General features: G+C 27.0%; 4 protein-coding genes and 1 non-coding gene across 8 annotated transcripts in view; 2 read left to right on the plus strand and 3 right to left on the minus strand.

Moving 5' to 3' along the window:
- Window positions 1-1,597: 1,597 nt before the first annotated feature.
- On the minus strand, window positions 1,598-8,651 carry LOC119609399 (glutamate receptor ionotropic, kainate 2). The gene is made up of 13 exons (XM_037964159.1): window positions 7,688-8,651; window positions 7,192-7,341; window positions 5,545-5,607; window positions 5,239-5,448; window positions 4,965-5,182; window positions 4,758-4,907; window positions 4,520-4,702; window positions 4,190-4,458; window positions 3,945-4,122; window positions 2,961-3,184; window positions 2,759-2,896; window positions 2,011-2,704; window positions 1,598-1,948 (listed from the first exon to the last, which is right to left on the minus strand). Exons 1-13 carry the CDS (start codon window positions 7,785-7,787, stop codon window positions 1,679-1,681), a joined length of 2,847 nt encoding a protein of 948 aa, XP_037820087.1. The 5' UTR covers window positions 7,788-8,651; the 3' UTR covers window positions 1,598-1,678.
- Window positions 8,645-13,340, plus strand: LOC119609400 (cilia- and flagella-associated protein 299). Its single transcript, XM_037964160.1, has 2 exons — window positions 8,645-9,050; window positions 12,869-13,340. Exons 1-2 carry the CDS (start codon window positions 8,733-8,735, stop codon window positions 13,262-13,264), a joined length of 714 nt encoding a protein of 237 aa, XP_037820088.1. The 5' UTR covers window positions 8,645-8,732; the 3' UTR covers window positions 13,265-13,340.
- A 260-nt stretch (window positions 13,341-13,600) lies between these two features.
- LOC119609397 (glutamate receptor ionotropic, kainate 2) lies at window positions 13,601-19,958 on the plus strand. The gene is given in 15 exon segments (XM_037964155.1): window positions 13,601-13,914; window positions 13,972-14,118; window positions 14,181-14,243; window positions 14,300-14,503; window positions 14,557-14,771; window positions 16,061-16,249; window positions 16,307-16,459; window positions 16,514-16,758; window positions 16,825-17,014; window positions 17,081-17,439; window positions 17,496-17,694; window positions 18,596-18,824; window positions 18,883-19,151; window positions 19,207-19,757; window positions 19,759-19,958. Coding segments are annotated over 15 exon segments (3,159 nt in total). The 5' UTR covers window positions 13,601-13,841; the 3' UTR covers window positions 19,832-19,958.
- Window positions 19,959-21,369: 1,411 nt separating this feature from the next.
- LOC119609398 (WD repeat domain phosphoinositide-interacting protein 2) overlaps window positions 21,370-26,766 on the minus strand; it is a 14,303-nt gene continuing 8,906 nt past the window's right edge. Inside the window, exons 2-5 of one of the 4 annotated variants that reach the window (XM_037964157.1) lie at window positions 25,449-26,185; window positions 24,928-25,392; window positions 24,592-24,867; window positions 21,370-22,392 (exon numbers count right to left, since the gene is read on the minus strand). In XM_037964157.1, the coding sequence (XP_037820085.1) occupies window positions 22,292-22,392; window positions 24,592-24,867; window positions 24,928-25,392; window positions 25,449-26,185 (1,579 nt within the window). In that variant the 3' untranslated portion in view covers window positions 21,370-22,291. Of the gene's footprint in view, window positions 22,396-24,509; window positions 24,868-24,927; window positions 25,393-25,448; window positions 26,186-26,766 lie in introns of all 4 variants that reach the window. The other 3 variants (XR_005231925.1, XM_037964156.1, XR_005231926.1) reach the window with 3 other exon arrangements.
- Window positions 26,732-26,766, minus strand: part of LOC119609401 — a 140-nt gene continuing 105 nt past the window's right edge. The window contains exon 1 of the small nuclear RNA XR_005231927.1: window positions 26,732-26,766. This exon is cut by the window's right edge and continues 105 nt beyond it. This is a non-coding gene — a small nuclear RNA (U4 spliceosomal RNA).

Below are 26,766 nucleotides of genomic sequence, written 5' to 3' on the forward strand. Positions count from 1 at the left end.
TCTATAGTCTAGTCTATAGTCTAGTCTATAGTCTAGTCTAGTCTATAGTCTAGTCTATAGTCTAGTCTATAGTCTAGTCTATAGTCTAGTCTATAGTCTAGTCTATAGTCTAGTCTATAGTCTAGTCTATAGTCTAGTCTATAGTCTAGTCTATAGTCTAGTCTATAGTCTAGTCTATAGTCTAGTCTATAGTCTAGTCTTTAGTCTAGTCTTTAGTCTAGTCTATAGTCTAGTCTATAGTCTAGTCTATAGTCTAGTCTATAGTCTAGTCTATAGTCTAGTCTATAGTCTAGTCTATAGTCTAGTCTATAGTCTAGTCTATAGTCTAGTCTATAGTCTAGTCTATAGTCTAGTCTATAGTCTAGTCTATAGTCTAATCTATAGTCTAGTCTATAGTCTAGTCTATAGTCTAGTCTATAGTCTAGTCTATAGTCTAGTCTATAGTCTAGTCTATAGTCTAGTCTATAGTCTAGTCTATAGTCTAGTCTATAGTCTAGTCTATAGTCTAGTCTATAGTCTAGTCTATAGTCTAGTCTATAGTCTAGTCTATAGTCTAGTCTATAGTCTAGTCTATAGTCTAGTCTATAGTCTAGTCTATAGTCTAGTCTATAGTCTAGTCTATAGTCTAGTCTATAGTCTAGTCTATAGTCTAGTCTATAGTCTAGTCTATAGTCTAGTCTATAGTCTAGTCTATAGTCTAGTCTAGTCTAGTCTATAGTCTATAGTCTAGTCTATAGTCTAGTCTATAGTCTAGTCTATAGTCTAGTCTATAGTCTAGTCTATAGTCTAGTCTATAGTCTAGTCTATAGTCTAGTCTATAGTCTAGTCTATAGTCTAGTCTATAGTCTAGTCTATAGTCTAGTCTATAGTCTAGTCTATAGTCTAGTCTATAGTCTAGTCTATAGTCTAGTCTATAGTCTAGTCTAGTCTATAGTCTAGTCTATAGTCTAGTCTATAGTCTAGTCTATAGTCTAGTCTGTAGTCTAGTCTATAGTCTAGTCTATAGTCTAGTCTATAGTCTAGTCTATAGTCTAGTCGATAGTCTAGTCTATAGTCTAGTCTATAGTCTAGTCTATAGTCTAGTCTATAGTCTAGTCTATAGTCTAGTCGATAGTCTAGTCTATAGTCTAGTCTATAGTCTAGTCTATAGTCTAGTCTATAGTCTAGTCTATAGTCTAGTCTATAGTCTAGTTTATAGTCTAGTCTATAGTCTAGTCTATAGACTAGTCCAATTATAATTTTACAGAATATATTATAAACGGACTATAATGATATTAAAACTGTTATAATACTATCATAATGCTATAAACTATATTATAATACGATTATAATGGTGTAGACTACATTATAATCCCATTATAATGTTACGAAACACGTTATAATCTTATTATAAAATTACATTATTCTTTATAATTCCACTATAATAAGACATTATAGTAGGTATTAGACAAAACATTACAAATGTTATAGCATTACATAATAATCGTCTTATAAGGTAATTTCCTCTCAGAGAGTAAATTTTATAAGAATAACCAAAATACTTCCAAAATTCTGTGATTTCACAAACTGTCTACCAATAATCTATGATTTCTCTTTGAATTATTTTTTTTAACAATTTATTAAAAACATTTTATAAAATTACATTTTGCATACTTTCGAATTAATTTTAAGACATCCTTCAAGAGGAACTTGAACGATTTTTACTTCTGCTCTTGCTGCGTGATCGTGAACGTTTCGAACGTTTTGAACGTCTCGATTTATTAGAATGTTTCGAGTGTTTAGATTGTTTGGACTGCGAAGAAGAACGTCTGGAGGTAGAGCGGGAAGAGTGTGAACTACTACTAGAGGTGGTAGTGGTGGTAATGCTAGAAATACGATTAGGTTTTTTGGTAATCCAAAATTTTAAAACAAATATTAGTTCAGCTTTAAAGGCTTCGCCGGGTGTGACCTATGAATGAAAAGGAAATATTAGCAAATATTAAATGATTGGTGATTGTATTGCCAACCTACCATTTCCTCTACTGCTACCCTCTGAACATTCCACAAAAATTCACAGATACCTATTATAATGGCCACCACTATACCACCGGCTAAGACCAAAAATACACCACCCAATTCTATTAGAGACAATTCATCACCATCTAAAACATCATCCTCCAGATTATCACATGTCTTAGTGGTATTCTTCCACCATTTGTTTTTCAATTTCAGCAGTTCTCCTTTTTCACTTAACTGCAGTATGGAAACACTTAGATTCGTGCGATATTCTGCTCCCAGGGGCACTGCTAAGCCATAATGTTTTTCACCTATTTGATCACCAATCTGCTGGAGATAACAATCTCTTTCGGTATTATATAACAGACCAGTGGTTTCCATCAAAAAAGCATAATTGCCTTGACCCTTGCGTACTCTCTCCACACCCTCTTTATTAGAGGAGGTAAAGGCCGAGGGTTCAAAGGATTTCATTTGATTCCAAGCTTTATGATAATCGGTGTCATTGGATTCGGAAAAGAATAGTGAAGTGCTGCCTCCCTTAACGGTGCCAAATTTAATTTTATCTTGATCAATAAGATCTTGCAGCTTATTAATGCTCGGCTTGTTCCTATTGCTGGTCAAAAAGGCAGCCAAATTGGCGGTATAGGTACTCAACATCATGAGAGCGAAAAACCACCACATAGCACTTAAAATGCGCATGGGAGCTCCTCTGTAAGGAAAATATATAAATTGTGTGACTAAAGAAAATTAGCTGTAAACCTACTTGGGTAATATATCACAACCCTGCTGCATAATGGAGCCAATCATTAGCCAGGCTGTATTACGGGTGCGCCAAGCATTTTCCAATTGATCGGGATCCGGATTAGTGGGTTGAGGATTTTCCCATTCGTGACTAGAAATTCTGTTAAGAAAATTTTAAATTTAATTTGATTTATGGATGTAAAACTGTGAGCGAGTTAACTAACCTGGCCATAAACATAAACAGCAATGTTATAACTAATTGGGTTAGAATCATAAAATACCACACTTCCTTGGCAAAGGGCTGCAAAAAGGCAAACATATCCTTGGGTTGAGGATCAGCTTTATAAAAGAGAATACTAATACCCAGTTGCATAAAGGGTACCGTAAAATCCACATATTGTCGGCGAAGTTGGGTAATGGTCAAATCACAAATACCTATTTGGGCATGCTGAAACGGTAATTTCAATATTAATGTTATATTACCCATTATAATGGGATTATAATGTTATGCAATACATTATAATCGGATTATAATGTTTTAGAAAGCATTATAATCGGATTATAATATCATAGAATACATTATAATTGAATTATAATGTTATAAAACACATTATAATAGGATTATAATGCTAAGGAGGCCATAGCAATCGGATTATAACGTTTTAGAATATATCATAATAGGATTATAATATTACATAATCCATTTTAATTGGATTATAATGTTGTAGAATACATTATAATTAGATTATAATGTTACAGAATATATTATAATTACATTATAATATAACGGAACATATTATAATTGGATTATAATATTACAGAATACATTATAATTAGATTATAATATTGTATAAACTATTATAATCGAGTTATAATATTATAGAATACATTATACTTGGATTATAATGTTGAAGAATATATTAAAATTGGATTATAATGTTATAAAACACATTCTAATAGAATTATAATTATATAAAACACTTATAATCGCATTAAAATGTTATAGAAGACATTATAATTGGATTATAATCTCATGGAACACATTATAATAAGATTATAATGTTAAATAATTTATTATAATAGAATTATAATATAACAAATTGCATTATAATAGGATTATAATGTTATAGATTGCATTATAGTCGAGTTATAATACCATAAACACTTTGAAATAAAATAATTAAATTAAAATATTACTTTGAACTCACATGATCGATTAACTTCCTCATTATACCATCCCATTGTTTGGTTTGTGGATTAAATTTGCCATTACTATCCACCAAAGTGAATTCATATTCAAATTCCATAATTTCCGATAATTTTCTTATCAAATCCACCGCGTAACCTTCGTACCTCTCAGAACCTCGAAAATTTTCATAATCTTGTCTGTAAAATAAATAAATAGTAGTATTAATTTCCATAACCCAGACACGCTCTTCTCCTTCTCACCCACTTCAGCATGAAGTATGGTTCTTCGAAATGTGACACCACGGTATAGGTCTTTTTTTCCTGGGAAAAATCCTGTGTAGATGACGATGAGGAGCTTTGCAATTCTTGACGTCTTGTTATGGGTGAAATAGAACGATCCGAGGATTTCCACAGGGCTATAGGTTCATTAACAGTGGGTTTATAGATTTCCAAATTGAATTCAGATCTCTGGCCATATTCATCGATTTTCATGCTCTCGGTTTTGAAGGGAGGTTCCACATCATCTTCGGAAATCTTTAAAACAGAAAATTTGACTTATACTTCTATTGAGACTTGACTGCAAACTTCCACATACCTCCTTCATTTCCTGCACTATCAAACTGCCTATGTACCAACGATCTGAGCGACCAAAACCACAACGTTTATAGGGTTCATGATATTCTTTTAGATTAGATATAATATTACGGGCCGCATTGGCATATAAGATGACAGCATCATATATTAATAAGGGCATCATAGTTTGATTTGCTAAAATTTGCTAAAGAAACCAAAATTTTGAACTAATTTTTCAAAATCTTTAAAATTAAACTTACATCTACCAAGGTAATACGTGTCTTGCGTCTTTCATAGGGATTAGGATCAACCACCTTTAATCTAACCGAAGTAATATTCGATTTAAAATCAGCATTATAGACATCTTGCAAACCGGAACTGTGGGAGTCCATATGTGTCAAAAACCAGTTCTATAAGAAGAACACTCATTTAATCTTCTAGGTGTAATAACTAACCAAAAAACTTACCCTAAATGGACCCAATAGCTTAAAATCTTTGGCTGCATTCATTAGCCTAACCAAAGATTCCGGTTCACAATCCATTATCAATCTATTCTCATGAAATATTTCCTCGGCTTCTTTCCATAAAACTCTTATATCATGTTCATACTCAGCTATGTTTTTCAGCTTAATAGTATCCTTATTTACCGACTGTATATCCATCAGATCCTGCAAACGTGCTAGACCTAAAATTAACATTTAAATGGTTTCCAAAAATCTCAGACAACTTGTTTCTCCTTACCCTTTTGTGTCTCATAAAATATGGTAAATTTTTTCCAACCAAAACTTGTCTTAATTATATCCAAATAGGCCTGTGACAAGACAGCTTGTGATGGTGCCACATTCACGGTCATACGATGATTTAGTTTACGCTGTTCTATGGCTGTTTCTATATTCCAATCGTATTGCATGTGTGGTACACCCGTTGTATTCGCTATTAAGGCTACTATATCTATTGTAGATATGCATTTTAAATGACAAACATATTAAATTTTTATGACATTTTGCGTTTATTTTTCAAATGCATTAAGCAATTAAGTTAACATACCAGAAGATGCTTTTGAACTTGGTCCAAATATGGCAGCAACGCCATTGGCAATTAATTCGCAAGCTATTAAATTAAGAAAAATTTTATTAGAGGACATAATTTAAAATAAGATATGTTATAATGAGAATTTAATCACAGATATACATTATAATTAGATTATAATGTGATTAAATACATTATAGTAGCATTATAATGTTAAAGAACACATTATAATAAGATTATAATGGTATAAAATACATTATAATAGTACTATATTGTCAAAGAATATATTATAATCGTATAATAATGTTATAAAATACATTATAAAGGATTATAACGTTATAGAATGCTTTATAATAGTGATATAATGTTACAAACGAATTATGATGATGTAGAATACATTATTATAATATTATATTCTATTCTATAAAATTATAATTTGATTATTATATTAAAGAACACATTATAATGGTATTATAATGCTAAATAATATATTATAATCTTAATATAAAGTATTATATAACATTATAATTTGATAATAAAATTATAGAGAGCATTATAATGGTATTAAAATATGACAGTATTTATTATAATAGGATTACAATGTTAAAGAATGCATTATAATCGAATTATGTTGTTGAAGAATACATAACAATCATATTATAATGTATTCTATAAAATTATAATTTGATTATTGTATTAAATAACGCATTATAATCGTATTATAATGCTAAAGAATATATTATAATCCCAATATAAAGTATTCTATAACATTATAATTTGATTATAAAATCATAGAGAGCATTATAATCGGATTATAATGTTATATGTTATTATAATCATGTTATATGTTATTATAATCATGTTGTAATGTATTCTATAAAACTATAATTTGATTATTATATTAAAGAACGCATTATAATTGTATTATAATGTTAAATAATATATAATAATCTTAATATAAAGTATTATTTAACATTATAATTTGATTATAAAATCATAGAGAGCTTTATAATCGGATTATAATATAACAGTGTATATTATAATCGGATTATAATGTTATAGCATGCATGATAATAGTGACGTAATTTTACAGATTGCATTATAATCATATTATAATGTATTCTATAAATTTTAATTTGATTATAGTAATAAATAACGCATTATAATCGGATTATAATGATGAGGAATACATTATAATCGTATTAAAATGCTAAATAATATATTATAATACTAATATTTAGTATTCTACACCATTATAATTTGATTATAATATCATAGAAAGTATTATAATCAGATTATAATGTTATGGAATATATAATAATAGTATTATAATATTACAGAATGCATTATAATGGAATTATAATCTTATGGAATGCATAATATTTGGATTATTATTTTATGAAACACTTTATAATCGTATTATAATTCCATATAATACATTATAATCGAATTATAATGTTATGTAATACTTTATAACCGGATTATAATGTTATAAAACGTATTATAATAGGATTATAATGTTATAAGACATATTATAATATTATTATAATGCTAAAATATACATTATAATACAATTATAATGTTAAAGAATTAATTATATTCATACTATAATGCTTCACAATACATTATAATCGTATTATAATACTATAAAATTAATTTACTTACTCAATTGCTGCAGTATAAAACTATCATCATATGGCACATAACGCTTTATTGTCACAAATTTCAACTCAAACAATTTGATGCTGTTTAATTCACGAAAAGCTTCATCAAAACTTAATTCAGTGGCATCTTCATCTTTAAAAAATAAAGCACCTACAAAGTTTATTTAAAAAAAAATAATTTAAAATTTATTTATTTAATTTTTTTTACACAACAAAACTGCATTATATTGTTTTTATTTTTTTTTTTTTAATTTTAAGGTCACTTTTCACTTGAACCTGAATAAATAAAACATTTGCTCAATGTTGTTCTCTTTACTCATTAGCTCTCCCATCAAGTAGAGACATTTTAACAATTCACAATTTTGGTATATTTTTTTATTTATTATTTTTTTTTTTTTAATTTTTTAATTAAACTTATATATTTTTTATTTTATTTACAAGATATTTTTTATTATAAAATTTTCGAAAATGGTATTTTAATTATAACTTTTTCTTACCCACTTTTACTTCCGTTTTTGACTCATCAATAAATTCCTGCGATAATTTTATCTGCAGCATTAACAGCAGCCCATAAAATCCCAATATTTTCTTATACATTTTTCACAGTTTTTAATAATTTTTACACATTTTTTTTCAAATATTTTTTTAAAATAAATTTCTGTAATTTTTTTTTTTTAAATTTCTATATGTATTACGTAAATTATTCAGTTTTTATTTTTGATTATTTTCACAATATTCAAAAATATTTCTCCATTGCTCTCCTACAAATTCTATTTCCTACGTTTTTGAAAATCTTTTTTTAAGAAAAACCGTCCAGACTTGTCGCCTTTGTTCGAACAACTGATTCAAAAGAAAAATCATTTTCCGCATATTTTTTTCCATTTAGATATGTCTTGAGTTTTATTTTCAATATATATATCGTTTTTTTTTTTTTTTAATTTTAAGTGTTTTAGGGGGTGGGCGACATGATGTGGTGGAGAAGTAGAAAAAAAAAATAAACATATTTTAAAATTAAAAAACAAATATATATAAAATATTTTTATTAGATTTTGTGTACATTTGTTAAATTATATTTTGGATGAGTGTTTCATTTATGGAAAACCCGGCATAACTTGGCCCATTAGTATGTGAAATGAAAAGTGTGGCGCTTTACAGACACAGGCGCACATACTAGTGCATTAAATCTGTGAGAATATTTAAATTTTCTAAAAGTTTTTGATGTTAATTTGTTTAGATTTTTTCTCAATAACCGAAATTATCATAATTTGTTTGTTTTTCTTATTTTGGGGGGCCATGGAGTGGGGTAAGCAAAAAACATGTGTTTTTAAAACCATTAAAAAATAAATAATATTTCTTTCAGAGAAAAAAATTTGTATATATATTTCTAATATTTTGAAAATATTGAAAACCCTTAAAAATTACAAAATATTCTACCATCTTTAGCTAATAATTTCTATCAGCTCTAATATCAAAAATATTTTCAATTCAATAAAATTTTCTTTAGTTTTCATACAAATATTTTTTCTCTAATACCTCCCTACCATGGGCAATCTAGCCCATGATATGTTTCTCTTGGACTGTCCCACCTATGAAGATTATTTGGATACGTTTATTACACGTAACGATATACGTTTTATACGTAATATACGTTTTTCTCGCATGCTGGTCGAACTGGGCTATAGATCTGCTACGGAAATCTATACTCCCAGTCAGTTTGAACAACGCAAAGCTGCCGTATTAGAATCACTATGGCCCATGAAGAAATCTACCATATTTTTTAGTGATAAATTAAAATCAGATGATCCGGTATTGTGGGAATTGTCTATGAGGGAAAAGCCTAATATACAAAAGAATATATCGGTAAGAAGAAAATTAATTCATTGGACCATAATACTATGGAATACATTGTCTTCACAATACTTAATAACAATGTTATAAAATGTTATAAATAGATGGATTATAAAGTCACACAAAACATTATAATGTTATAAAACACATTATATTCACATTATAATCATGTTATAATGTTGAAGATTATATTATAATTGAATTATAATATTATAAAATACATTATAATCGAATTATTATATAATAGAGTACATAATAATGGAATTATAACGGCATTAAAATGTTATAAATTACATTATAATCGAATTATAATGTTATAGAATGCATTATAATCTAATTATAATCTTGCACAATACATTATATTTGGATTATAATGTTATGGGATTCATTATAATTGATTTAAAATGTTATAGAATACATTAGAATCAAATTAAAATGTTATTGATGAATTATATTTTCATTGTAATGCTATAAAGTAGATTATAACAGAATTATTATATTATGGAAAACATTATAATAGAATTATAATGCTATAGAATACATTATAATCGAATTATAATGTTATCGAGTACATTAAAATGTTATACAATACATTATAATCGAATTATAATATTATGAAATACATTATAATTGTATTGTAATATCGTGAAATACATTATAATCGAATTATAATGTTGTGCAATCCGTTATAATCGAATTATAATATTATGAAGTACATTATAATTGTAATATAATATAACGAAATATATTATAAACGAATTATAATGTTATAGAACATATTATAATCGTATTATAACGAAGTACAATCCATTATAATCGAATCATAATGTAATACCATACATTATATTTGGATTATAATGTAACAGAATTCATTATAATTGATTTAAAATGTTATAGAATACATTATAATTGAATTATAATATTATGGAATGCATAATAATTGAATTATAATGTTATGAAATTCATTATAATCGTATTATAATATTATAGGATGTATTATAATTAAATTATAATACAATGGAATACATAATAATTGCATTATAATGAAATTATGAAACACATAATATTATTATATATACATATACATATGTATATATAATAATATTATATATGTTATAAATTTATTATAATCCAATTATAATGTTATAGAGTACATTATAATCGGATTATAATGTTATAGAATATATAACAGTCGAATTATAATGTTATGGAGTACATTATAATCGAATTATAATGTTATATAATACATTATAATCTAATTATAATGTTATTGATGCATTATATCTTCATTGTAATGCTATAGAATAGATTATAACCGAATTATTATATTATGGAAAAATTATAATAGAATTATAATGCTATTGAATACATTATAATCGAATATATCGAGTTAAAATGTTATACAATACTTTATAATCGAATTATAATATTATGAAATACATTATAATTGTATTGTAATATCGTGAAATACATTATAATCGAATTATAATGTTGTACAATCCGTTATAATCGAATTATAATATTATGAAGTACATTATAATTGTATTATAATATAACGAAATATATTATAAACGAATTATAATGTTATAGAACATATTATAATCGTATTATAATGTTACAGAATTCATTATAATTGATTTCAAATGTTATGGAATACATTATAATTGAATTATAATATTATAGAATACATTATAATTGAATTATAATGTTATGAAATTCATTATAATCGAATTATAATATTATAGGATATATTATAATTAAATTATAATACAATGGAATACATAAAAATTGCATTATAATGAAATTATGAAACACATAATATTATTATATATACATATATGTATATATAATAATATTATATATGTTATAAATTTATTATAATCCAATTATAATGTTATAGAGTACATTATAATCGGATTATAATGTTATAGAATATATAACAGTCGAATTATAATGTTATGGAGTACATTATAATCAAATTATAATGCTATATAATACATTATAATCTAAGTATAATGTTATTGATGCATTATATCTTCATTGTAATGCTATAGAATAGATTACAACCGAATTATTATATTATGGAAAACATTATAATAGAATTATAATGCTATTGAATACATTATAATCGAATTATAATGTTATCGAGTACATTAAAATGTTATACAATACATTATAATCGAATTATAATGTTATGAAATACATTATAATTGTATTGTAATATCGTGAAATACATTATAATCGAATTATAATGTTGTACAATCCGTTATAATCGAATTATAATATTATGAAGTACATTATAATTGTAATATAATATAACGAAATATATTATAAACGAATTATAATGTTATAGAACATATTATAATCGTATTATAACGAAGTACAATCCATTATAATCGAATCATAATGTAATACCATACATTATATTTGGATTATAATGTTACAGAATTCATTATAATTGATTTCAAATGTTATGGAATACATTATAATAGAATTATAATATTATGGAATCTATTATAATTGAATTATAATGTTATGAAATTCATTATAATCGAATTATAATATTATAGGATATATTATAATTAAATTATAATACAATGGAATACATAAAAATTGCATTATAATGAAATTATGAAACATATAATATTATTATATATACATATATGTATATATAATAATATTATATATGTTATAAATTTATTATAATCCAATTATAATGTTATAGAGTACTTTATAATCGCATTATAATGTTATACAATATATAACAGTCGAATTATAATGTTATGGAGTACATTATAATCAAATTATAATGTTATATAATACATTATAATCTAATTATAATGTTATTGATGCATTATATCTTCATTGTAATGCTATAGAATAGGTTATAACCGAATTATTATATTATAGAAAACATTATAATAGAATTATAATGCTATTGAATGCATTATAATCGAATATATCGAGTTAAAATGTTATACAATACTTTATAATCGAATTATAATATTATGAAATACATTATAATTGTATTATAATATCATTAAATATATTATAAACGAATTATAATGTTATAAACTACATTATAATCGTATTATAACGAAGTACAATCCATTACAATCGAATTATAATGTTACACAATACATTATAATGTTATAGAATACATTATAATTAAATATATCGAGTTAAAATGTTATACAATACTTTATAATCGAATTATAATATTATGAAATACATTATAATTGTATTATAATATCATTAAATATATTATAAACGAATTATAATGTTATAAACTACATTATAATCGTATTATAACGAAGTACAATCCATTACAATCGAATTATAATGTTACACAATACATTATAATGTTATAGAATACATTATAATTAAATTATAATGTAATACAGTACATTATGTTTGGATTATAATGTTACAGAAATCATTATAATTGATTTCAAATGTTATGGAATACATTATAATTGAATTATAACGTTATGAAATTCATTATAATCAAATTATAATATTATAGAATACATTATAATTGGATTATTATTATGTTATGGAATACATTGTAATTGAATTAAAATTCATAACAATTGTATTATAATATTATAAAACACATAATCAAATTATAATGTTAAGAAATATATTATAATCAATTAATATTATTATAGAGTACATTATAATCGAAATATAATGTTATTGATGCATTATATTTGGATTATAATGCTATAGAGTAGATTATAATCACATTATAATGCCATATAATTGATTATAATGGTATTATAATGTGGTAGAAAAAATTATAATCCTATTACTTTCTCACCCTTCAGACAATTTTCTTCATAAAACATCGTCTCAAAACCGGTTTTGAAGTTTCTGCCTATATCGATTATGAGAATAGTTTACGTCGAGCCAATCTACATATCGAGGGTCATACCAACTGGTCGGCCATTTTCAAAGATCAAGCCGCTATTATACCTAAACCAACACACCTAAGCTACTTTGACTGGCACAAGGGTATTGTCAACTATAATGATTCGGAAAATTATGCTGTAGTTCATGATGTAGAATATGGTCTAATGTTTATGCATAAGGGAGATCATAAGAAAATTTGTGTTGATACTACGAGAGAATTGTATAGTAAGAATTGTACCAGAACTATGGCATTCTCAGAGAATTACGGACATGTTATATTTTATGATCACGTTATAAGAAAGAAAATATAATTGAAAAAAAAAAATATATTGTATAGAATATTGGGAAAATGAGAAATTAAGGAAATAAACATGAGTCTTCTTTTGATCTGGCAGATTTGTTGATAAACAAATGAAAAATATTTGGCTTTAATCCAAATAAGAAACAAAATGTTTAGAATATGATGATCACAACAAAAGGGTATAAAATTGTATAAAAATTTCTTAGAGTGGAGGTCATTTACGATTTTTGTTTATTTTTCTTGTTTTTTTTTCGCAAAATGCCGTGTCTTTTGTTTCGATTTTTTCAAAGTGCATTTTGTCAATTAATTTTAATCAAAAACCAAATAAAATGCACAAAATAAAAACATAATTATTTGCAGTTAAAAATAAGAAAAATTCATTTAAATTTAGGCCTTAGCTGCCATCAGACGTAAAATAAAGAAGACATCGTAATATTTGTGGTTCATATTTTTTTGGTTTTAATTTGAGAAAATAAAAGAAATTTTTCTATTACATCATCAAGAAAATTAGAAAATTTTTCTTAAAAAATATTAAATTTGCAATAAAAATTTAGAAATTTTTATAAAAAAAAGCTTAAAAAGACCAAATGTTTTTATTAAAGTTAATTTTAGCAGCTTTAGTGCTGAAATGGGGCACATGTCAGCCAGTTTTCAAAGTTGGTAAGTATTTCTTTAAAAATTTTGAATTATAGAACTTTTGAAAATTTTTTCTTTAAGGTGCTATTTTTGATGAACCTAACTCGGAATTGGAAATGGCATTTAATGCCTCTATCGAAAGGGCCAATGTAAATGAGCGCAGTTTTGATTTACAGGCTATTATAACATATGCTAGTAGTGATGATAGTTTTCTTATGGAAAAGACAGGTTTTAAAAATTGAAAAGATTTTAAAAATAATTTTCAAAATTTTATAAATTTTTTCCCATAGTATGTTATTTAGCTTCCGAAAAGATTATTGCCATATTTGGACCAGCTAATGGTGAAAGTTCCGGTAGGTTTATCTAAATAAACAGCTTTATAGTTTCTTTCAACTCCTCTTAACTTTAGATATTATTGCCTCCATATCCAATACCTTTGATATACCTCACATCACTTTTGATTGGTCTCCCAGTGAAGATCTAAGCGAAAAACCCTTTAGGGGTATGTCTTTAAATTTACATCCAGATAATCTGCTACTGGCTCGTGGTATATCAGAAATAGTACAAAGTTTTGGTTGGCGTTCCTATACGTTGGTATATGAAACGGAAAAGGGTGATGAACTTACCTTAAAAAAATTTTTAAATTTTAATTTTTCATATTTTTAGAACTGCTACAGCTGCAAGATATTCTACAAACAGGTGATCCTACCAGTAATCCCACTACGGTCATGCAATTACCCAGTGATACTGATGATTATCGACCTTTTATAAAAGCTATTAAAACATCGACCGATAATTGTTTAATTTTACATTGTGCTGTCGAAAAAATACCGATTATACTAAAGCAGGCTGATGATTTGAAAATGTTGGGAGAATATCAGGTTTGAAAAGAAATTTCCATTATTTAGAACATAAAACAGCACAAAAGATCAAAAACAGGGTCGCAGTGCTTTGGGACTTTCTCTTATCTAGAACATAAAACGAGTTATTATTATACGTTATTATTGCTCTATGATGCTAATATACTCCGCCTATAATGCTACAGAATACATTATAATCGAATTATAATGTTATAAACTACATTATAATCACATTATAATGTTATAAAATAAATTATAATAAGATAATAATGTTACAGAGTACATTATAGTCCGATTATAATGCTACAGAATACATTATAATCGAATTATAATGTTATAAAATACATTATAATCGAATTATAATGTTATACAATACATTATAATCGAATTATAATGTTAAATAATACATTATAATCAGATTATAATTCTGCAGAAAACATTATAATCATATTATAATGTCATATAGTACATTATAATCGAATTATAATGTTATACAATACATTATAATCCTTTTATAATGACGCTAAATACATTACAATACGATTATAATGCTGCAGAATATATTATAATCGGATTGTAATGCCGACAAATACATTATAATACGATTATAATGCTATAAATTACATTATAATTGGATTATTTTATAATAATAATACATTATAATCAAATTATGTTATAAACTACATAATAATCACATTATAATGTTATAAAATAAATTATAATCACATTATAATGTTACATACATTATAATAAGGTAATAATGCTACAGAGTACATTATAGTCCGATTATAATGCTACAGAGTACATTATAATTGAATTATAATGTCATATAATACATTTTAATCGAATTATAATGTTATAGAATACATTATAGTCGAATTATAATGTTATACAATATATTATAATCGAATTATAATGTTAAATAATACATTATAATCAGATTATAGTTCTGCAGAAAACATGATAACAATATTATAATGTCACATAACACATTATAATCAAATTATAATGTAACACAATACATTATAATCCAATTATATTGCGGTAAAATATATTATAATGCTATTATAATGCCGCTAAATACATTATAGTACGATTATAATGCTACAGAATATATTATAATCGAATTATAATACCGCTGAATACATTATAATACGATTATAATGCTATAAACTACATTATAATTAGCTTATAATTTTATAGAATACATTATAATCGAATTATAATGTGAAATATCCATTATAATGGTATTATAATATTATTCAATTATTACAACGAGGTAATAATCATAAATACCAAAATATTTTAAGAGTATATTCATACCCAATTTGGATACACATACATTGGACTTAAACGCATTCTATGAAGTTGGTGCTAATATCACAACTATACGTTTAATGGATCCAACAGACTTTGAGATTAAAAATCTGGTAAGAGATTGGAGAGATCGTAAGAAAAAAGAAGGAGTTCATTACGCCTTAGAACCCAATCAAGTGAGAGTAAGTAGTTTAATTAGTTTTTATTTAAAAAAAAATCATAAATAATATGTATTTCAGACTGACATGGTCTTGATAAGCGATGCCGTATCATTATTTGTCAAAGGTTTGGCGGAGTTGGAAATAGTCGATGAGCTAAAACCGATGAAATTGGATTGTCGCAGAAATAAAGCCTGGAATCAGGGTAGAACGATTATAGAATTTATAAAAGCGGTGAGATCCAACTAACTATAGAAAAACGTATCTAAATTATGGCTTTTTTTCCAGCGCATTGGTGCTGAAACCTCTTCGGGTCGTGTGGATTTCAATCAATATGGCCAGAGAAGCTTTTTTACTTTACGTTGCATGGAAATAACAAGTACCGGACTTTTAGATTTGGCCACTTGGGATCCCGTAAATGGTTTTGATCTGTTGGGAGACGATGATGCCAGCGATAAAAGGGCCGCCATAAAAATACAAAATAAAACTTTTATTATTACCTCACGTTTAGGAGCACCCTTTCTAATGAAACGGTTTGGATATAGAATTTAAATAATTTAATTAAATTTTTAAATAGCGGTTTTCTTTCGACCCTTAAGCGAAGCCAAAGAGGGTGAAATTCTGGAGGGCAATGCCCGTTATGAGGGCTATTCATTGGATCTTATAGATGCTATTGCCAAACTTTTAAATTTTAAATATGTTTTTGAATTGGCTCCCGATGGTAAATATGGCGCTTTTAATAAGGTCACCAAAACCTGGGATGGTTTAGTCAAACAATTGCTAGATGGGGTAAGTCAAAATTGTCAAATTCTTCTAAGATATAACTTATCTTTTTATATATATTTAAAAAAAAAGAACGCTGATTTAGGCATTTGCGATTTAACCATGACTTCGGCGCGACGCCAAGCAGTAGATTTCACCCCACCCTTTATGACTTTGGGCATAAGTATTCTCTATATGAAACCCGAAGTTAAACCGCCCAATTTGTTTTCTTTCCTCTTGCCCTTCTCCAAAGATGTTTGGGTTTATATGGCTACTGGTTATTTGGGTGTATCACTGTTACTTTTTATTTTATCACGTATGGCTCCAGAAGACTGGGAAAATCCCCACCCTTGCAAAGAACCTGAAGAATATGAAAATATTTGGACTATAACGAATACAACCTGGTTGACTATGGGCTCGATTATGGGTCAAGGATGTGATATATTACCAAAGTGAGTGAATGAAGAGATAAAAAGAGAATGAATTAAACATTTCTAATTTTTTACAGAGCCTCTTCGACCCGTTTAGTTACCGGTATTTGGTGGTTCTTCGCCTTGATGATGTTAAATTCTTATACTGCCAATTTGGCGGCTTTCTTGACTATGTCACGTATGGGTTCCTCTATCAAGAGTGCTGAAGATTTGGCAGCGCAAAATAAAATCAAATATGGAGCCGTTTATGGCGGTAGTACTATGTCGTTTTTTAAGGTGAGGATTAGATATAGACTTTTTCTAGTCTATAGTCTGGACTATATCCCACTGTCTACATTATAGTCTATGGTCAATAGTCTATAGTGTAGTCTATAGTCAGCACTATAGTTTAGTCTATAGTCAGGACTATTCTTTAGTCTACAGTCTGGACTGTTGTTTAGTCTACAGACTGGACTGTAGATTAGTCTATACTCTGGACTATAGTTTAGTCTACAGTCTGGACTGTAGATTAGTCTATAGTCTGGACTATAGTCTAGTCAATAGTCTGTAATATAATCAAGTCTATAGTCTGGACTATAGTCTAGTCTATAGTCTAGTTTATAGTCTAGACTATAGTCTAGTTTATAGTCTAGACTATAATCTAGTAGGTATATAGTTTAGACTGTCTATAGTTTAGTCTATTGTATGGAGTATAGGTTAGTCTATAGTCTGGACCATAGTCTAGTCTATATTCTAGTCTGTAGTCTGGACTATAATCTAGTTTACAGTCTGGACTATTGTCTAGTCTATAGTTGGGACTACAGTTTAGTCTATAATCTGGACTACAGTCTAGTTTATATTCTGTTCTATAGTCTGGACTATATCTTAATCTATAGTTAGACTATCATCTAGTCTATAGTCTGGGCTATAATCTAGGCTATAGTCTAGTCTATAGTCTGGACTATAGTCTAGTATATAGACTGGACTATAGTCTAAAGTCTACACTATAGTCTAGTCTATAGTCTGAACTATAGTTTAGTCTATAGCCTGAACTATAGTTGAACATATAGTCTGGACTATAGTCTAGTCTATAGTCTGGTCTGTAGTAGAGTCTAAAGTTTGGACTATAGTCTACTCTATTGTCTGGACTATAGTCCACAAACAATTTAGAAGTTATTAATTTCTTTTGCCGTGCCAGGACTCAAACTTCACCACATATCAGCGCATGTGGGCAGCTATGGAATCAGATCCCTCGGTATTTACTAAAAGTAATGATGAGGGCAAAGAACGAGTCTTAAAAGGTAAACGTTTATATGCCTATCTAATGGAATCCACTTCACTAGAATATATGGTCGAAAGAGATTGTGATCTGGTGCAGATAGGAGGATGGTTGGATTATAAAACCTATGGCATAGCCATGCCCTTTAGTGAGTATTCACACAATTTTGAAGGAGTATTATAATCACAACTATATTTGTTTAATAGATTCCCCTTATCGCAAACAAATAAGTGGTGCTGTTTTAAAATTGGGCGAGGCCGGAACTTTAGCAGAATTGAAAAGAAAATGGTGGAAGGAAATGCATGGTGGAGGCAAATGTGAAAGTACCGCAGCCGCTTCTAGTGATACTCCCGAATTAGATTTGGAAAGTGTAGGTGGTGTGTTCTTAGTTTTAGGTCTGGGTCTTTTATGTGCCATACTCATCGGATTGGTGGAGTTTTTGTGGAATGTTAAAACGGTGGCTGTAGATGAAAAGGTTAAGAAAATTTTCTCTTTTAATTTTTTATTAAATTTTGTAATAAATTTTCTAGTTAACCCTAATGGAGGCCCTCAAAGTGGAAACGTTATTTGCCTTAAAATTCTGGGTAGCTACTAAACCGGTGCACGCCAGTTCTGCAGACTCTAGTTCCAGCTCTTCTTCATCATCCTCCTCTTCATCACGCTCCAAATCCTCCAAATCAGGAGGACTTTCAATATCCCATAGCATGAAATCCATTAAAAGTTCTATACCCGAAACTGTACGTTCTTCGGTACATGAGAAACTTAGAAAAATTGGTTCTATATTTTCGTTGAAATCTATGAAATTGGAAAAATCAGAAGATGAAATAGAAGCTCCTCCTGAAATGGCTATTAAATCCAAACCTGTAGTGACCACAGAAGATAAAGCCATACAAATTGAATTGAAACGTGAATCGCTTGAAGATCAAGAACCTTCGCAGCAACGTCATCATCATCATCATCACCACCATCATCATCATGAGCCTACTCATCAGCAGCAGCAGCTACAATCTCAACCGGATACTAAAGAAAAGGAACCGGTAGAGGAACCCGAGCCAGCTATAGAGGATCACCATCATCAACATCCATCACCGTCATGAACACAAAAGTCGCAAGCGTGATAGTAAAATAAGTTCAAAAAGTCATTTAAATGTTTAAAGGTCTTAAAGGAATCTGTAAATTTCCCGGGAGAAAAAAAACTTGTTTTTAAAAGTTTGGTTTCAGTTGTAAAAAGTTTTTTTCATTTCGCAGACTCCCTGAAAGAAATAAAAAATTGTCTTTAAAATTTTTTTGCCCAGACATAAATTTGTTTAGAAAATTTTGTCTTAAACATAAATTTTGTTAGAAATTTTTGTTTGACATAAATTTATTTAGAAAATGTTGTTTAACATAAAGTTTTTTTAGAAAATTTTTATATCGACATACAGTTTCTTTAGAAAATGTAGAAAAATTTTTGTTTTGACACAAAATCCTTTAGAAAATTTTTATCTTGACACAAAATCCTTAGAAAAATTTTTGTCTTGACATAAATTTCTTTTCTAGACAATTTGAGTCTTGACATAAATTTCTTTAGAAAACGTTTGTCTTGACATAAATTTCTTTAGAATATTTTGTCTTGACACAAAATCTTTTACAAATTTTTTGTCTGGAAACAAATTCTTTAGAAAATTTGTTTAGACAATTCTTTGGTCTTGACACAAAATCCTTTAGAAAAATTCTTAGGAAATTTCTGTCTCGACATAAAGTTTCTTTAGAAAAATTTTTGTCTTGACATAAAGTTTCTTTGGGAATGTTTGTCTTGACATAAAGTTCCTTTGGAAAATTTTGTCTTTACATAAATTTCTTCAGATAACTTTTGTCTTGACATAATTTCTTTAGAAAATTTGACACTAAATCCTTTAGAAAATTTTTGTCTTGACACAAAATCCTTAGAAAATTTCTGTCTTGACATAAATTTCTCTAGACAATTTGAGTCTTGATATAAATTTCTTTAGAAAACGTTTGTCTTGACATAATTTCTTTAGAAACCGTTTGTCTTGACACAAAATATTTTACAAACTTTTTGTCTTGACACAAATTTCTTTAGAAAATTCTTTTAGACAATTATTTTATCTTGTCTTTAGAAAACGTTTGTCTTGATATAAATTTCATTAGAAAATTTTTGTCTTGACTTAAATTTCTTTAGCAAATTTTGTCTTGACATAAATTCTATTAGAAAATGTTTATCTTGAGAAAAGTTTCTTTAGAAAATGTTTATCTTGACATAAAGTTTCTTTAGAAAATTTTTGTCTTGTCAAAAGTTTCTTTAGAAAATTTCTGTCTTGACATAAATTTCTTTAGTATATTTGGTCTTGACACAAAATCCTTTAAAAAATGTTTGTCTTGACACAATTTTCTAAAATTTCTAAAGAAATTTGTGTCTTGACATAATTTTTTTAGAAAATTTTTATCTTTACATAATTTTTTTTAGAAAAATTTTGCCTTGACATAAATTTTTTTAGAAAACTTTTGTCTTAACATAAATTTGTTTGGAAAATATTTGTCTTATTATAAAGTGTTTGTATTGCTTTATATTTCTCTAGAAAATGTTTTGTCTTGACATAAATTTCTTGAGAAAATTTTTGTCATGACATATTTTTTTTTTTTTTTTGAAAATTATTTTTCTTTCTCTTTTTAAAATAATTAATACTTTTACATATTTTTCTTTTTTGCTTCTCCGTCCTTCATCTTTTTTCTCTGTTTATTTTCCATATTTTCCAGATTTTAATTAATAATTTCACAAGTTTTAATTTGTTTTGTATTTGCACTAAATACTAAGTGTAAACATTTACATATTTAATTAAATATACATATTACATTTATAAGGTACATATGAAGAGTTTTATTTGTTTAAATTGAAACATTATTTTGTTGGTTTCTTTAAGAGACAAATTTAGCAAAAATAATTACAGATTGTCTGGTGTTTGTAGAAGAATCTTAAGAAGGACTTTTGTAAAAGAAAACTTAATAGCATTAGTGGCTAAAGTATCTATTACATTTAGAGATTTCTTTTTTAATGTTTTTTTTTTTAATTTTAATAATTAATACTACTTGCTTCAAAATTAAATAGAGTATTTTGTTAAATTTATACATTATTTATAGTTATTGATAATTTTCAACTAATTTGAACTTTTTCTTTTAAAGTATTTTTTTTTTATTAATTCTTGGATAAATATTGCAAACTTAAAAAAAAAACAAAGCTAAAAATATAATAATAAAATTGTTATAATTAAATGCTAATTTTTATATGAGTTAATAAAATAAATTAAACTAATTTAAATAGTTTAAAAAAAAATACCTCATGCAAATCAAAAATATATTTTTTTCAATTTTATGCAAAATTCTTTTGGTTTGTTAAAACTCATAACATATTTTTTTTAATTATTAATGGTAAGTTAATACCTATAAGTTTTTTTACTAAAAATTTTTACAAGATTTTTTTTTTTTTTTTTTTGAGTAGATTTTTGTTTTTTTAAATTTTTTAAATTCTTTTTTATGGATTTTTTATTTATAAAAAATCCTTTTTGTTTATGTCATGTTAGAATCCTTAAAACGCTGAGCCTTGGCGGGATTTTTGTGTCAATCTTTGGCTGCTATAGCTACAGGAGGAAATTGTCGTTCATCGTACAGTTTAGTGGGTGTGTCAATGGCATCACAGAGTTTTCGAAATTTGGCAGAATCTGCTGAAATAAAAACAAACATAAATTTAACAAGATACCAACAAATAAATTAAAAGATATTGTTTGTAACAAAACACCTTCATAATGTCAAGATAAAATTATTCCAGACAAAAATTTTCAAAATAAATTTATGTCAAGACAAAAATTTTCTAAATAAATTTATGTTAAGACAAAAATTTTCTAAAGAAATTTATGTCAAGATAAAAATTTTCCAAAGAAATAAATGTCAAGATAAAATTATATCAAGAACTTTATGACCAGAGAAGAAATTTCTAACGAAATTTATATGAAAATAAAAATTTTCTAAAGAAATTTATATTTTGACAAACTTTTTCTTAAGAAGTTTATGCCAAGACAAATTTTCTAAAGAAATTTATGTCAAGACAAAAATTTTCTAAAGAAATTTATGTGAAAACAAAAAGATTTTTATATTTTAACAAACTATTTTAAAGAAATTTATGCCAAAACAAAAATTTTCCAAAGAAATTGATGTCAAGACAAAAATTTTCTAAAGAAACTTTGTCAAAACAAAAATTTTCCAAAGAAGTTTATGTCAAGATAAAAAAATTTCTAAAAAAGTTTATGTCAAGATAAAATTATTTCAGTAACAATAATTTTATATAGAAAATTATGTCAAGACAATAATTTTCTAAAGAAATTTATGTCGAGACAAAATTAACTCAAGAACTTTATGTCCAGACCAAAAAAAAAATGTTTAAAAAAAATTATGTTAAAACAAAAATTTTCTGAAGAAAATTTTCTAAAGAAATTTATATTAAGACAAAATTTTCTAAAGATATGTTTGTGAAGACCAAAAATTTGTTAAAAAATGTATGTCAAGATAAAAGTTTTCTAAAGAAATTTATGTCAAGATAAAAATTTTATGTACAGACAAAATTTTTCTAAAGAAATTATGTTAAAACAAAAATTTTCTGAAGAAACTTATATTTATATCAAGAAAAAAAATATTTAGAAAATAATATCAAGATAAAATGTTTCTAAAGAAATTATGTTAAAACAAAAATTTTCTGAAGAAACTTATATTTATATCAAGAAAAAAAAAATATTTAGAAAATAATATCAAGATGAGATAAGAAGAAAACTTAATGTCCAGACAAAAATTTTCTATAGAAATTTATGTTAAAATAAAAAATTTATGAAGAAATTTATATTTAGACAAAAATTTTTAAAGAAATTTATTTTAAGACAAAATTATCTCAAGAACTTTATGTCCAGACAAAATTTTTCTATAGAAATTTATGTTAAAATAAAAATTTTATGTTAAAAAGAAATTTATATTAAGAAAAATTTTTCTAAAGAAATTTATATCAAGACAAAAAATTTTCAAAGAAATTTATGTCAAGATAAAAATTTACGAAATTTTATGTCAAGAAAAAAAAAGCTTAAAAAAAATTATATCAAAAAAAGATTTTCTAAAGAAATGTATGTCTAGACAAAATTTACGAAATTAATTTATTGATGTCAAGACATAATATTTCTACAGAAATTTATGTCAAGACAAAAAATTTCTACAGAAATTTATGTCTAGCCAAATTTTCTAAAAAATTATGCCAGACCAAAATTTTCTAAAGAAATTTATGTCTAGACAAAATTTACCAAAGTAATTTATGTCAAGACAAAATTTTTTAAAGAAATTTTTATCAAGACAAAAATTTTCAAATGCAATTTATGTCAAAACAAACGATTTTCAAAAGAAATTTAAGTTCAGACAAAATTTTCTAGAGAAATTTATATCAAGACAAAAATTTCATAAAGGAACTTATGTCAACATAAAATTTTTCGAAAGAAATTTATGTTCAAACCAAAAATGTTTAAAGAAATTTATATTCTAAAGATATTTTATCAAGGTAAATATTTTCTTAAAAAAATTGTTTGACTAAACCAAATTTTTTTTATAAAATTTATGTCTTAACAGGATATTTGAACTTATTTCTTAAAATTTTCTTAAATATAAATGATTAATATTAAAATAATCTACCAAAATTTCTTTTTAAAACTTCAATAACAAAACAAAATTTTGAATTTGAGAAAAAAAAATGCTTAAATTCTATGCCAATTAAACATATTGAATTTTAATTAACGGTTAGTTTACCTACCATTTCAATTCAAAATTATGTATATGTTTTTGTTATTCCCTCCATAAGTGTTAAAATAAGTGAAAAAATTAGGTCTTAATACCTGTCAGAGTAGTGTTCACCGTTTGTTCAGAGCCTTTTAAAATGCTAGCATATGAATTATCCGTTGAAGGATCAGGATTTTCGATTATAACACTAACACTGCTCATAGAGCTAGATTTACTGTGGGGCGAAGGTGACGAATCCTTGGAATGTTGAGAGTCTGTAGAAATAGTAGGTGTCTTATCAGCTGAGAAACCGGAGGAGGGATTGGTAGTGGGTGTAGAGGGTAAAAGGCCTGAAAGAGAGATTTTGTCCATGCTGTCGGATAGGTTGAGTTCTGCAAAGAAAATGTTTGTTAAGCAATTCATTGATAAAGTTTTAGGGTTTAAAACAGTACCTATAACACCTTCTAGGGTGTAACGCAAATCATGAACATGCAATAGTTTACAAGGTCCACCTTTTTCACTATTAAAATCATACACATAAAGAAAACCATCTTCACAGGCCATTAATAAACGTAACTCCTTTTGTATGCGTGCCAAACCACAAACATGTTTAAGACCCGGCTGACCTAATACAGCGGTGGCAAAAGCTCTATCTTGGGCCAATACATCACCTATTTGTGAAGGTATCAGATAAGAGGAGACCGCTTTTGATAGATAACCACTCATGGACCAGGAATTATTAGAAGTTGTAGAGGCGGGCGGTTGATTATTGGAAGGATTTGCTGTAGCAGGGGGATCAGCTGAAGTTGTACTATTAGCCGTACCATTTGCAGCTTTTTGTTGGATAGAAGCCTCCTCTTTAGGTTGAGATGTTGAAGGTGCTAAAGCTGCAGGGGGTTTTTTAGCTTCATCGTCCACTGGGAAATAAACATTTTATGGATTATAACTTAAATACTAATAACTCACTGCCTACCTATACTTGACTTTCTTTCCGCAGCCTCCACAGCTTTAACATCAATCTTAAATATATGAACAGTCTCGGTATTTGAAGATGCACACAGGAAATCTCCGGTGGTAGAAAATACCAATGAAGCTATTCTCACGCAACGTTTAACGCCTCTTCGAAACTCCTGCACCCTTTGACCATTCTTAACACAAAATACCCGTATCACAGTACCACGCTCCGAGGCTGTGGCCAACATAGTGCCATTCGGTGAAAAATTCAAGGCAGACAAGGCCGTATCATGAGCCTTAATCGTCAGACCCGTCTTCAACTTATTGGCATTGAAAATCCTCAATTCGCCACTGGTCGTACAAATGGGAAATGCTAAATGTGAATTCAATGACAGCGAACACAAACCATATTCATTTGGTGCTATATTCTCAATGGAATGTAAGATTTTCATATCGCGTATATCATGTATATGTATACTCTCCGCCAGACACACAACCAAACGATAACGATTCATGCGAACACACAATATATCCGAAGGATAAACACAATTACAAATATCCTGTTTCTTTTTGAAATGCAGCATCTTTAGGCAGTTGGGTTTCTGTTGAGTGACCAGCACTACCAGCGAACTATTGAATAGCCTCTCGACAATGCGTATTTGTTCGGAATTCTCTTTGGCGAATATCTCATCGATTTTATCGCCCGCATTAATGGTGAACAAACGAAAGCCATTTTTACTCAAAACCGATATGGAACTGAAAGGAGAGAAAAAATTTTAAACAGAAATTAAAAGAATTTTGGAACAAGTCTATAGTTTAGTCTATGGTGTAGTCAATAGTCTAATCTATTGTCTAGTTTATTTAACCTGTGGTTTAGTCTATAGTTTTATAGTCTATGGTCGAGTCCAGTCTATTGTCTAGTCTATATTTTAGGCTAAAGTATAGTCTAGATAAAGTTAAATTAGTTTATATGTAGTAAAATTTAAAGTCTATTTCTAGACTATAGTCTAGTCTATAGTTTAATTTAGTACTTAAAATACTATTTTAATCTAGAGTTAAGATTCTGGAAAAAGTGCAAATTTCGCCTAGAAAACAATATTTAAACACTCCTTATCGGATCAAAGTTCATCATTAATCTAAAATTTAGAATCTATCTTAAATTTAATAAAAGAAGAAAACCTTGCAAAAAAAACTTCTTTGAACACTTGGAATAACACAACCGGACTCCCGCCAAACAAACTATTGGTGATTGGGCCCACAATCCACTCTCCCACCCTTGTGCTTGAAATTCATTATAAACAAGCCCTCTCGGGCTTCCAAAAATTGCCGTAGTGGAC

Source organism: Lucilia sericata, unplaced genomic scaffold (assembly GCF_015586225.1).
Source record: "Lucilia sericata isolate MDLA Ls3-8-SP2 unplaced genomic scaffold, ASM1558622v1 Contig000975F_arrow, whole genome shotgun sequence".
NCBI lineage: Eukaryota > Metazoa > Arthropoda > Insecta > Diptera > Calliphoridae > Lucilia > Lucilia sericata.

What these genes read in the sequence shown, in the direction of transcription:
- LOC119609399 (XM_037964159.1), bottom strand. Translation starts at nt 7,787, where the DNA reads ATGTATAAGAAAATATTGGGATTTTATGGGCTGCTGTTAATGCTGCAG. An exon ending in ATTTTATGAGACACAAAAGG is followed by an intron (nt 5,183 to 5,238) that starts GTAAGGAGAAAC and finishes TGTTAATTTTAG; the next exon opens with GTCTAGCACGTTTGCAGGAT. An exon ending in AGCTATTGGGTCCATTTAGG is followed by an intron (nt 4,908 to 4,964) that starts GTAAGTTTTTTG and finishes TTCTTCTTATAG; the next exon opens with AACTGGTTTTTGACACATAT.
- LOC119609400 (XM_037964160.1), top strand. Translation starts at nt 8,733, where the DNA reads ATGGGCAATCTAGCCCATGATATGTTTCTCTTGGACTGTCCCACCTAT. An exon ending in ATATACAAAAGAATATATCG is followed by an intron (nt 9,051 to 12,868) that starts GTAAGAAGAAAA and finishes CTCACCCTTCAG; the next exon opens with ACAATTTTCTTCATAAAACA.